The 12,899-nt window shown below is 57.7% G+C and overlaps 1 protein-coding gene across 4 annotated transcripts in view; it reads right to left on the reverse strand.

Moving 5' to 3' along the window:
- Window positions 1-12,899, reverse strand: part of INSR (insulin receptor) — a 122,545-nt gene that overhangs the window by 9,236 nt on the left and 100,410 nt on the right. For 2 of the 4 annotated variants that reach the window (XM_036450074.2, XM_045585966.1), the window contains 6 exons: window positions 8,380-8,539; window positions 6,811-6,913; window positions 5,423-5,490; window positions 3,881-4,125; window positions 1,996-2,106; window positions 1,756-1,915 (listed from right to left, as the gene is read on the reverse strand). In XM_036450074.2, coding sequence (XP_036305967.1) covers window positions 1,756-1,915; window positions 1,996-2,106; window positions 3,881-4,125; window positions 5,423-5,490; window positions 6,811-6,913; window positions 8,380-8,539 — 847 coding nt within the window. The remainder of the gene's footprint in view (window positions 1-1,755; window positions 1,916-1,995; window positions 2,107-3,880; window positions 4,126-5,422; window positions 5,491-6,810; window positions 6,914-8,379; window positions 8,540-12,899) is intronic. The other 2 variants (XM_045585968.1, XM_045585967.1) reach the window with 2 other exon arrangements.

Below are 12,899 nucleotides of genomic sequence, written 5' to 3' on the forward strand. Positions count from 1 at the left end.
CCGTGGCCATCAGCTCCCCGGAGGACGGACTGAGTGCCCCTGGAGGAAGGGGGGCCACCACGTAAAGCAGCAAAAAAGCCATGTTCTGGCCGGAGCTTGGGAATCCCATCCTCAGAAACACTTCCCGCTTACCCTTATCTCACACGCAACCCAAATCCAACTACGAACCCTGCGGCCAGCCTTCTGCCCCCACTGGCTACGGCCCCACCGAACAGCCAGCTGCCCGGCCGGAAACCCGGGGTGGGGTCCTCTTCTGACCACCCCGTCTCCTCCCCATGTGACTCAGCGGGGAGTCCTACCCACTCGCATGCCACACCCTCTCTAGCGATCTATTTCTCTCCGTTGTCCTGACACCCTCTCTCACCTAGGACCCTCTCCACCCTGCCTGCCAGCCGCCGCCCAGGAGAAGCTACAGAAACAGAATGGCATGACGTTGCCATTCCCTGCTTCCCTGGCTGAGGCAGGAGAAGACCTTCGGGGATTGGTAAGCGGATAAAAGCATTTCTTGCTTCCCACTGACTGCTAACGGAGGGGAAGGTCTCTCCTTTTGTTCATAAAGAGAATCACATCACTTCCTGCCTTGTGCTGACGGCCTAGGACCGTGGTTGGCAAACTGCGGCTCCCGAGCCACATGCGGCTCTTTGGCCCCTGAGCGTGGCTCTTCCACAAAATACCACGGCCTGGGCGAGTCTATTTTGAAGAAGTTTAAGTTTAAAAAATTTGGCTCGCAAAAGAAATTTCAATCGTTGTACTGTTGATAGTTGGCTCTGTTGACTAATGAGTTTGCCGACCACTGGCCGAGGATAATGTCTAGGTGACTTGCCTTGACTTGCAAGACCCTCCGGGCCTGGCTCCTGCCTCTCTCCCTACCCGCTATGTCCTGCTGCTCTGGCCCCTCCGCGCCCAGCCATCCCCTGGCCCGTGGCCTCTGCAGGTGCTGTAACCGCCCCGGATGCTGTCACTCAGTCAACGTCTAATCCTCTGCTATCGGAATGGCCTCTCCTCAGGAGGAAGCCCGTTCCTTCAGCTCCTCTCCCACCCGCTTCTGCGTGTCTCACTGTGGCTCGGCCCAGAGCGCCCGGGATGAACACGGCCTGTAGCTCACTGTCCGGCCCGGCGGCCAGCAGCGGCTGTACTGTTACTCGGTGCGAGCCGGCTCAGAGGAGGACGGCCCACGCGCAGGGCCACGCGCTGGGCGGGGCGGGAAGACCGCAGGCTCACGGGGGCGGAAAGCCAGGGCACACTCATGTTACTTAAAAAGTGGATGAGTAAGTCAGTCAACAAATCAATTAAGTCACAGGGTGGGACTCTGTAAAGTTTATGATTGTCAAAACGAACATGAATGTAAAATGAATTGAAACATAAAAATTTTTAAAATTTAAAGAAAAAGAACTCTTGAAAAAAACACCAAACTTACAGTGTGGGGATCAGGGGCCCCTGCCAAACCTGGGCCCTTTCCACTGGGAAAGCTCTAACTAGGGGTGTCGAACTCAATCAGAGAAGGGGCCAAAATCTAAAATCCAGCCTAAATCGCGGGCCGAATGGTTTACTGAACAGTCATAAACTGTCATTGTGATGGAAACGCAGCGGAGTGCGTTGATGACAGCGCGGTTCGGGCCACATTGCAAGGCCTGGCGGGACGGATTTGGCCCGAGGGCCTTGTGTTTGACACATGTGCTCTAACCCATGACAGACAGCACCTTCTGGACCTGAACGTGGCCGGGCCGTGCGTTCCCGAGCAGAAAGCAGACTAACCTCCGATTTTGACGGTGAAGTCGTGGGCGACCATGCAGTTCCGAGCTGCGAGGTCCCGGTGCACAAACTTCTTGGCGTTCAGGTAGGCCATGCCGTCGGCGATCTCCGCTGCCATCTGGAACATCTCTTGCAGGGTCGGGGGAGGGCGGCCGGGGTTGTTCTAAAGCCAAAACAGGAGCTGTGGTCAGCGGCAGGGCCGGGCCGGGCGGAGGGCGGCCGGCGGGGCTCCGGGCAGCTCACCTCGGCATCAGGCCGCAGGGACCGCAGGTGGCTCTTGAGGTCTCCGTGCGTCATCAGCTCCATCACCACCAGCGTGGGCTGGCCTTTGGACACCACCCCGAGGAGGCGGACCTGCAGGGCAAGCACGGGGGTCAGGGAGGCCTCGGGTGAGGGTCTACGGGAAGAGTTCAACCCACGGAGGCCTCGCGTCTGGTCACACGCAGCACCTGCTCCTGGGAAAACCTAGCCTGTCCGGGTCCAACGCCAGGGCCGGCGCCCTGGGAGGAGAACAGGAAGGAGAAGTCAGACTCCCAGTCTGGTGGGGGGAGCAGACAGCATCCGTGGGCAGTTCCTGGTGCATCTGGCCCACAAGGCGCATTCCCACCGTCAGACCTCTGCCTAGCTGTCCCTGTGCCTGATGCTGTGCCCCCACATGTCCACGAAGTCCCCGTCCCTACGTCCTTTCTGCCTTTGCTCAAATACACCTTCCCCACTCCCAAATCCCCCCAACCCCGACCTGCTCTCGTTTGTGCCTCAGCGGCACCTCCTGACCGCGGGCCCGTGGGGCTGGCACCTCCTGACCGCGGGCCGTGGGGCTGGCACCTCCTGACAGCGGCCCCGTGGGGCTGGCACCTCCTGACAGCGGGCCGTGGGGCTGGCACCTCCTGACCGCGGCCCGTGGGGCTGGCACCTCCTGACCGCGGGCCCATGAGGCTGGCACCTCCTGACAGCGGGCCCGTGGGGCTGGCACCTCCTGACCGCGGCCCGTGGGGCTGGCACCTCCTGACAGCGGGCCCATGAGGCTGGCACCTCCTGACAGCGGCCCGTGGGGCTGGCACCTCCTGACAGCGGCCCGTGGGGCTGGCACCTCCTGACAGCAGCCCCGTGGGGCTGGAGCACCACAAGGCAGAAGTGGACTCAGCGCAGACGTGGGAGCAGGGCTTGGCACAGGGCAGGAGCCCTGCAGGGATGCGTGGGGCAAAGACGAAGGGACAGCAGGTTCAGGGAGAAACGAGGCGATGTGAAGCAGCAGGCAGGCAGGCAGCATGCATGCCGACTCCTGGGCAGGTGCACCCTGCGTGTTTGAGGGTTAAAGAGGTGCTGAGAAGACCATGAGGTGGAAGATTCCAGAAAGCACTCGGGCAACAAGAGTCTGGGTCCAGGTGAGGTGGGACTGGAGGGGGACTGGGGCGGGACAGGGGTCCACACGCACTGTCCTCACGCTCTGCTCTGTGCACAGGAGAGAGAGCAGCAGCGCGGGCGGGGAAGGGAACCAGCACGAAAGCGAAGATGGAGAAAAGTGGGAGGAAGGAGCGCCCGGGAGAGGCGCTAGGAGGGCTGCGAGGCTCCGCGGGAAGAGGTTTCTGCCATCACAGGCCTGTTCCTGGAGCGGCTGCTGACCCAGCGCGAGGCCGCGCGGGGCCATCCGGAACACGGCTGCTCCGCCCTCCCCGGCTCTGCACCGACAGCGACAGCCTGTGCCCGGGCAGGCTCACCGTTCTGCCTTCCCTCAGCCCCTCTTCCTCCTCCGGAGCCAGTGCCGCCCCTGCCTCCGGGCTCCGGGGTTACAACTCTGCTCAGACACATGGCCTCTGTCTAAGGTGACCAGACGTCCCGATTAAAAAAAAGAGAGGAAGAGAGAGGGATAAAGAGCTAGAAACATCGATGAGAGAGAATCATTGACCAGCTGCCTCCTGCACACTCCCCACTGGGGATGTGCCAGCAAGCAAGGCACATGCCCTTGACGGGAATCGAACCTAGGACCTTTCAGTCCGCAGGCCGACGCTCTATCCACTGAGCCACACAGGTTTCAGCCAGACGTCCTGATTTTGTTAAAAAGCGGGCCGTCTGGTCCCCTTCCCTCTGTCCCCTGTGACGGGCCCCTGTCCGCTCGGCGCGCACTCACCACGTGGTGGCAGGCGAAGCCCTTCATGACGGAGGCCTCGTTGAGGAACTCGATGCGCTCCCGCACGGTGGCCGCCTCGTTGACCGTCTTCACCGCCACCAGCGTCTCCGCCTCGCCCTTGATGATGTCCTTGGCCTTGCCCTCGTACACCATGCCGAAGGAGCCCTGGCCCAGCTCCCGCAGGAGCGTGATCTTCTCCCGCGGCACCTCCCACTCGTCCGGCACATACACGGAACAGGGGAACACTGCTCCTCACTTATCCACACGGCGTCCTGGGGGGCCCGACCTCCGCCCCCGGCCCCGCCCCCCGCCCAGGCCCCGCCCCCCGCCCCCCGCCCCCCCGCGGCCCCGCCCACCCGGTCCCCCCCCACCCCCCGCCCCCGCCTCCACTCCCCGCCCTCGCCCACCCGGCCCCTTCCACACCCCCCCGCCCTGCCCCCGCCCCCGCGGCCCCGCCCACCCGGCCCTCCCACCCCGCCCCCACTCCCCGCCCTCGCCCCACCCGGCCCCTTCCACACACCCCCCCCCCCGCCCTGCCCCCGCCCCCACCCACCCGGCCCTCCCACCCCCGCCCCACTCCCCGCCCCCGCCCCCCGGCCCCGCCCACCCGCAAATGTTCCTCGAGGGACCTCTGTGACCCAGGGCCCACGCCGGGCCAGGCACACAGCCAAGAGCGGCCACGGCCACGCATGGGTCCCCGCCCTCGTGGGGGGCGTGGCCGAGACGCAGACGGAAGCCAGCCCAGCCCAGGCTCCGTCCCCTCTGCCTGGTGCAGAGGCCCCGCCCAGGGATGCTCCTTCCACGAGGCTGCTGTTTAGAGCCCGGGGCGGGCCCAGAACTGCCCGCCGAGCACAGCGCCGAGCAGACCCGCCAAACGGGGAACTGACGAATGGTGGGGAAAGCCACTGTTTGGGGGGGGGGGGCGTCACACAGCAAATGAACGCAGACGAAGCACGAAGGCCTGTCTTCTCCTGTGCCGTCACTGTGACGGGCTGACGGCGTCCCTCCCCAAATTCCTATGAACCCCTCACGCTGGGACTCAGAGCGTGCCTGTATGTGGAAATGAGGTGTTTAAAGAGAAAACCAAGGTAACTCGAGGTCACCAGGGTGGGCCACATGACTGGTGTCCTTGTAAGAAGGGGAGACGAGGCGCAGACACTAATGTGTGGACACCCACACCTGCCTCCAGCCTCCCCCCTCCCCCCTTGTCCCTGCTTCTGTCCGCCTCACCCCATCCACAATCTCCCATTCTGGCTCCCAGTTCCCACCTCCCAGCTTGGGCACCAGGTCAGACACAGCGTGCTGGTTCTGACGCTGAGCAGCTCTGGCTCAGTCCCCAAGCTCCACCCGCACAGCTGGGCGCCGGGTTCTCGGCCTCCCGGCCCAGCCCAGGGTCCCCGAGGGCTCCCATGCTGTGTCTCCACTCCAGGGAACAAGGCCTCTCTCAGCCTCTTGGGGTGCCAGCCCTTGACTTCCCCGACAGTGATGGAAAGGAAATGGGCAGCGGGACTGGCCACCCACAGGGAACAGGGTGGTACTCACCATCGCTGGCACTGAGGTACTCAGGGTTTGAAGAAGCGTAGAGTGGTCCCACCGGCCCGTCTGCCTGCCTGGAGGAGGAAGAGGGAGGTGTTCCAGTGTGAGGTTCTCACGGGACTTCACAGCTCATGCAGGCTGCAGGCCTCCCCAGTGTAAGCAGCACCTACCCACTCGTGCTGCTCTGCAGCCATCTCATCCCAGCTCACAAAAAACAAATATTAATAAGTGCTGGCGGGTTGCTGAGTGGTCAGAGAATCGACCGGCACACTGAAGGGTCATGGGTTCGATTCCTAATCAAGGGCATGTACCTGGCTGCAGGTTCGATGCCCAGTACTAGTTGGGGCTCATGCAGGAGGCAACCAATCGATGTGTCTCTCTCACATCCACGTGTCTCTTACATCGATGTTTCTCTCTCTCCCCTTCTCCCTGCCTCCTTTGCACTCTCTTTGAAAAACCAATGGGAAAAATATCCTTGAGTGAGGATTAACTAATTAAGTAAACAAATAAAACAGGCTTACAATTAAATAAATTATATTAAAAGCAAAGGTTATATTCAAAATTGACCACATCCTCATTATCATACTAAATCTTATTATGATCAGTGATCTTTTTTAAAAATATATTTTTATTGATTTCAGCGAGGAAGGGAGAGGAAGAGAGAGATAGAAGCATCAAGGATGAGAGAGAATCCCTGATTGGCCACCTCTTGTACAGGCTCTAACAGACATGTGCCCTTGACTGGAATCGAACCTGGGACCCTTCAGTCTGCAGCTCAATGCTCTACCCACTGAGGCACCTGGGCTAGGGCTGATCAGTGCTCTTAAGGCCATTTATGTACATTATTCTATGTGAATGGCAGAGATACTATACAATTGTGAGCAACAGCACATCCCTTCCCAATTCTGCCCTCAGTGATGTCATGTCTGTAGCTTGAGATTGGGAAAGTGACAGAAAAATGTTAATAATGCAGATTAAACCTAAACCTGTCACCTGCAGCCATGATGCTGTAAATGGCACACAATGATGAGAAAATATTATTTAAAAATTATTATCTGATTCTGCAAAGTCACTCCTGTGATTGATAAACATTTATGTTTTATTTCAATTTTATCCTACTCTTTACATAAACAAAATATTAATTAACATTCATGAACACTTGTTTATCAATTGCAACCATGGCTATAGATAAAAGGTTAGGAAAAAAATGATCAATGAAAACATTTGGTGAGGGAATTTACGATAACCCCGCATTGTATACTGTATTACGACATCACCTGTAAATTGCATGCTACACATCCTTGAGCTCGTAAAATTTGCAACATGCTCAGATACAGCTGTATCTGTCTTAATTTTCCTGGGAAGCCGGCTGCTAGTTTCCCCCACGCACTCACCTCTTCCGCAGGAACAGGTAAATACTTCCAATCACAACACTGAAGAGGAAGACAAAGATGAGGGGGCCGATGATAATTTTTGCAATACTGGGTGGGACATCCACTAAAACAGAATAAGAAAACACATGTTTCGTATCAAAATGTGTTCACATCACAAACCACAATCACACACATTAACAGTGGGCCACACACACACGTGCCCCAGTCTTCTTCTTGTCCCTGAGCCTCTCTCTGCTGGTTTTCCAGTGTTTCCCAGTCCCGAAACCGCACTTGGCTCCTTGGGGCTGGGCAGCGGGCTCAGAGGGCCGCAATCTGGAAGCACACCCTGACCCCCGCCCCCCGACCCCCCGTCCGCCGGCTCATCCTCGCCGTGCAGCCCAGGCACCACCCAGGCCCACACTCAGAAGGGCCACGCTCTGGGTTTGATATTCCATGGTCACCATCTTGAAAGTCTGAATTTGTAAACAAGGGCCCTGCATTTTCGTTTTGCACGGAGCCTGTCCTGATTCCAAACAGCAGCTCTGGCCGATGGCAAACCCACCAGGACGTGCTGTGTGTGTGCCCGAGGGTCCTGCCCCTTCTCCCTCAGCGGCGGCCCGCGGGCCTCGGTGGGTGACCTTGTTGCCAGGAGGAGTACCAGGCAGCACGAAGTGCATTTCCCCAAAGAACCTCGTTAAAGCCAGCTGAAGAAATGCTATGTGGCCTTTATTTTTCAAATTGGCATGTAAGGCCGTGTCAGAACTTGTAAACAGGCCCATTTATTCTGTCTCTTCCAAGCCCCGGAAAAAATGGGTCGGGAGAAGTCAGAGGAGGAACCTGGCCATGTGGGTCCTCTACTAATAGCAGCTCACCAAACACCTCCCAGAGGCCAGGCACCGCTGGCAGTCTGTGTGGTGACCTCATCTAACCGTCCCGCGCGAGGAGGCGGAGACACCTGACCAATGCCAGCTCACAGGCTGGGAACAGGCTCAGGGCGGAGAGGGCTCTCGCCCGAAGCCCCGGACCTGGTCCTCGGACAGCATGCGTCTGACCCAGGCCCTCGGAGTAAGCTCCGACCGCGTCCCCCCTGCCTCCGGTGGCCGGCTCCATCCTGAGCGCGCGCCCTCCGCACTCCGTTGCCGACAGCCTGCTTTGCCCAAACCTGTATATTCTTCCAGGTCTCGGCCAAGATGTCACCACCTCCAGGAAGCACCCCCTGACCAGCTCACCCCACTGTCCACAGGGCATCCAGCTGGCTCAGTGCAGCACTTGCTGCATGGACGTCGAGCGCACACCCTCCGCTCAGGAGGACATGGCCCATCTCGCAACGAAGACAGGAACACTAGCTCACAGGAGCTGGTGTGCTTATCAGACTTGCCCTGTGCCAGCCATCTGACCTGCTGCCACCGAGACTTCCCTTCAGCTGCAGGGGCGGTCCTGTGATCATCCCCATGGACAGATGAGGAAGGCCAAGCTCAGAGGGCAAGCACCTCGCCCCGGGCCAGGGCCAGCAGGCACAGCCTCCCCCTCCCCCACGATCCCCAGAAGCGTCTGCTGTCCCCCATAGTCTAAGCGGCCGTGCAGACTCACAGTAGTTTGTCACATAGAAATAGGTGGGTTCTGTCCAGGAACCATTGCCCGCCAGGGAGGTGGCCCGGACTCTCACGCTGTAGTTCCCGGGGTACAGCCCGCGCAGCCGGCAGCCCCGCTCCAGGGCGTAGAGCCTGCGGGACACGCACAGGTGCAGCTCCTGGAAGACAGGAGGAGACAGGGGGTGGGGCTGAGCTTCGTACGGGCGCCTCGTCGTGGACAGGATCTGCTCAGAAAGGACACGGGAGTTAAGGCGCGACCAGTGCCACAGGCAGGAAACGGAGACGTCTGGGACTTTAGAACCTCAGCTCTGCCGACCAGGAGACAGGAACACAGGTTATCGTGGTTGGTAACAGCCGCTCTTCCTAAAGCACAGCTAAAGCTCTGACACGGGTCATTCCATTTAATTCTTACAACCACCCCACGGCTTAGCTCTCCTTAGAGACGAGGAAAGCCAGGCTCAGGGGAAGTCGGAACTTTTGCTGTAAAGGGCCAGAGAGTAAATCTTCTCAGCTTCAGCGGGCGGGATGGTCACTGACACCAACTCAGACCCGCCATCGCCAGAGCAGCCAGAGACAACCCCAACCTGCAGCATCTGCGACCAGACACAGGGAGGCGCCGTGCAGGACTCTTCCTCTTCCTGCTAGTTACAGCCTTTAAAGTTTAAGACGTGGAAGCAGTCTCAGCCACACATTGTACAAAACCAGGCGTGTGCAAATAGTTCGCCCACCCCGACTGCGGATGTGAAAAGGCTAGTCAGAGAGCTCACAGCTGGTGAGTGGCAGCCTAGCCCTTCAACCCCAAACGTCTCGGCTCCAAAACTTCTTTTTCCCACTGTCGAATGTTTTCCTTTTGAAAAAATGCAGAATATAAAACCTTTATTGCTTAACTGAAATGTTAATTCTCAGTTACAACTATTCATAGAACTGCTCCATGTAGGAATCACAGTAGTCAACATTCAGTACAACTTTATTATTATGCTAGAGGCCCAGAGCACGAAATTCCTGCACTGGAGGGGTGGTCCTCCTGAGCCCAGCCGGGGCCCTCTCCAAATCCTGCACCCCTCGTTCCTCACCACCGCCTGCTCGCTGCTCCTTCCTGCTCGGATTGCTGCTCCTTCCTGCTCTTTAGCATTGCCACAGAGGCGGGGGAGGCTCCTGCGCTCACCAGCCGCTCGCCCAGCTTCTGGCTGAGCGGGGCTCCTGCGTGGAGCATCTGACCCCTGGTGGTCAGTATGTGTCATAGCGACTGGTCATTCCACCGGTCATTCCTCCACTCAGTCGATATGCATATTAGGCTTTTATTACATAGGACATTTCTTAAGATAAGATCATTCATGGCACACTGCCCCTTAATCCCTAAATATGCAGTTGAAGTGTTTTCAGAAGTGACTATGAAACTGGTAAGAAAGCTAAAATAATGTCTGAAGTCCAAAAGCTATGAGAGCACCTTAATTTCTCATCTTCTATCTACACCCTCACAAGTCATTTGGAAAACCAGCCTCGATGTAAACATAACAAGCCACCTTTCCTGCCTGTTCTTGAAGGTGATCTTTCTTAAGAAATGATCGAACAGCACCTGTCTTTGAAGATGGCAGGAAGGCCTGACCCTGAGACTCCAGCTCTGGCTCTGGATCAGTTTTCTGGTTGGTCCGGTCAGGAGTCCCTTCCGTCAGGGAGCTTGAGTGTGTGTGTGCTAACAGTGCCTCCCTTTTAGCATTCCATTTGTCACTGGAAAGGCAAGAGTGAGCTTTCAGTGCCGCCAGGCAGCACAGGCAGAAGGCAGATGGAAACCAGTGGGAACCCCCAGGACAGGCGTCTTCAAACTACGGCCCGCGGGCCACATGCGGCCCGCAGAGGAGTCTGATCCGGCCCGCCAGGTTTTTTGGGCAGTGAGCGCAGCCGAGGTGTTACAATAGGAATTAGTAGTTCATATAGTCCGGCCCTCCAGCTCTCTGAGGGACCGTGATCTGGCCCCCACTTTAAAAAGTTTGAGGACCCCTGCCCCAGGAACTACAAACAAAAGGCTGTAATGCCGCCTGTGAGCAAACCTTCAGTGCCGACAAGGACAGGAGCTTCCAAAACAACGTTGTTTGTAACCGGAGAAGACTACGCCCCGAGGGCCCGGAGGGTCCAGGCGAGGGGCACCGAGCACAGCGTGGCACTGAGCACACTGGACGGTGTCCCCAGCCCCACAGAGCCAGCGGCGAGGACCCCTCCCCACCTGCGTGTCCACTCCGGGAAGTGGCAGAGAGGATCCGTCCATGTCGGGGTGCCAGCCCGGTGGGAGGGTCTCCCCAGGCCTCCGGACGCCCTGCAGGGCAGGAAGGAGGAGCCCTGTCCCAAACCACATTTCAGCCTCCCTGGCCTCCTGGCCTCGGCCTCACCGGAACCTCCCCTCCTGACCTCGTTACCTTCCTTCCACTTCATTAAAAAAGATGGGGATCTACCTAAATGTCTGAGAAGAGAGAGGAGATAAGTGTGTGCACCCCAGTGATAAACAATCAACTAGAGATAAACCCAGAGCTTATTGGGAAAGGCGGGAGGCTCCCAGGGCCAAGTTTTGGAAACTTTCCCAACAACTCCGAGCTCACAGTGAGGGAGGGGAGAGCCCCAGGGGGCTCTGTGAAGACGGCTCGGGAGCTCTGGCTGGAAAAGCCATGAGCGAGAGGACGGAGAGCTACCACGTGACAGCAGCCACCAGAAAACAGGCCAGCCGCGGGCGAGGCTGGCGCTCTGTCCAAAGGTTCCTACAAGGATGAGTCACCACGTAGAAAGGACAAACCAGTCAACACCGAAGCCAAAGGCAGCAGCTATCCAGGACAAGGGGCCATGCAGCCTCCTACCTCAGCCATTTGCCCCAGATGCCTCAGGCTGGGGCCTGAGAAGGGAGCAGGATGGGAGGAACTAGAACTTGATAGTCTCCCCACAGACACCAAAATAAATAAACATAAAAAATAAAAAGAAGCCGGTGAGAGTATTGTAAAGCTGGCAAAGCCATAGTGGTGCAGAACATTTTTAACTTCTATCAAAGTAATGCTAGACAAAGACTAAGGTAGAGGTTGAAGGTCACTGACCTGTCTTGGCTATGAACAGTCTTTTTAAGACATTCCAGTAATGCCTCTCTCTCCTCTAATGCTCCCCCCCCCCTCCCCCCCCCCCCCCCCCCCCCCGCACGGTGAATAGGGCTGGTCTGTGAGGGCAGGGCCAGGGCAAAGGCTGATGGGAATTCATGGATCCCACTGCTGAGCCGCGGGCTTTGGGAACAGCAGAGGCAGGCCGGCCACGGCAGCTGGAGGGCACAGGAGTGGGTCCGATGCCAACAGAACAACCAGGGACCGGGGGTTCCTAGGATGTAGGACTTCGTCTCAAGCCTGAGAAGTCCCAGGCAGGTTGGGTAGAGTTGATCACAGCAGCAGGAATAAAATAGGAATGGTCTGCAGTGTAAACACTGGCCGCTCACTGCACAGAATCCATATTCTCCGCCTGCTCCCAAGAGCACCCCCAACTTCCTCTGGCAGATGTACCCCCACTTGAGTGTCTCCTGCCTCCCATCCTCAACTCCACCCTGGTTCCAGGGTTAACCCTGGCAGCCCGAAGCTGAAGAGTCCCATTGGTTAGGGAGGGGCACAAAACTCGGACCCAAATGAGCCATCGTGGAAATGCAAATCAAGATCACAGTGAGGGGGAGGATCCTCCCACAGTGAGGGGGAGGATCCAAGATGGCTGCACAGGCAAACACCTAACCGCAGCAGCACATAACAATTTCAATAAAATACAACTAAAATACAAAATGGACATTACCCAGAACTACAGGAAGGTCGATTGACTGGAAATTCTACAACTAGAAGGAAATAGAAAACCAGAAGGAAAATCAGAGGAGCTGTAAAAGCCTAAGGTATGGAAACATGCTGTGCGCGCGGAGAGGACGGAGCCGGAGAGGAGGGGCGGCTGAGTGCCTGGCTGGCGTTCCCTAGCGGGAAGGAGATAAAAGCTCTGGACTGTGCTGAACCCCAGACCCAACAGCGCTGAACCCCAGTTCTAGGCCAGACCCTGGGGACCCAGGCTCATATAGAGGGAGATGGGCTGTGAGGCAGAAACCTGGGGGAGCGGCGAAAGGAGGTCCCGGAGGCGCGCACATTTCACGCAGAAAACGGACGGTTGGCTGTGCCGCGGGATTGCCCTAGTGGGAGGGAGACAAAAGCTCCAGACTGCTCTGAATACCACTTCCAACTGAACTGAACCCGTTCCGGGCTCATTGGGGGAGAGCCTAGACTGTTTGGTAGCAGGCAAAACTTGAGGGCACCTTTCTCTCAGAGGTGCTTGCAGTGAGTACGAAGGACCCTGAGGAACACTGAGACTCAGGAGCCGCATAGGGCAGGGCTGACAGAAGCCAAGACTGTAGGCTCCACCCTGAAACCCCGCCCCATCCAAGCTGAACACAGAGACTTTTAAGGCTACAAACTCAGGAAAGCTGCGAAAATGCTGAGACAAGGAAACAGATAAAAAACGAAAGAAATG

The sequence above is a fragment of the Pipistrellus kuhlii genome, unplaced genomic scaffold (assembly GCF_014108245.1).
Source record: "Pipistrellus kuhlii isolate mPipKuh1 unplaced genomic scaffold, mPipKuh1.p scaffold_m20_p_21, whole genome shotgun sequence".
NCBI lineage: Eukaryota > Metazoa > Chordata > Mammalia > Chiroptera > Vespertilionidae > Pipistrellus > Pipistrellus kuhlii.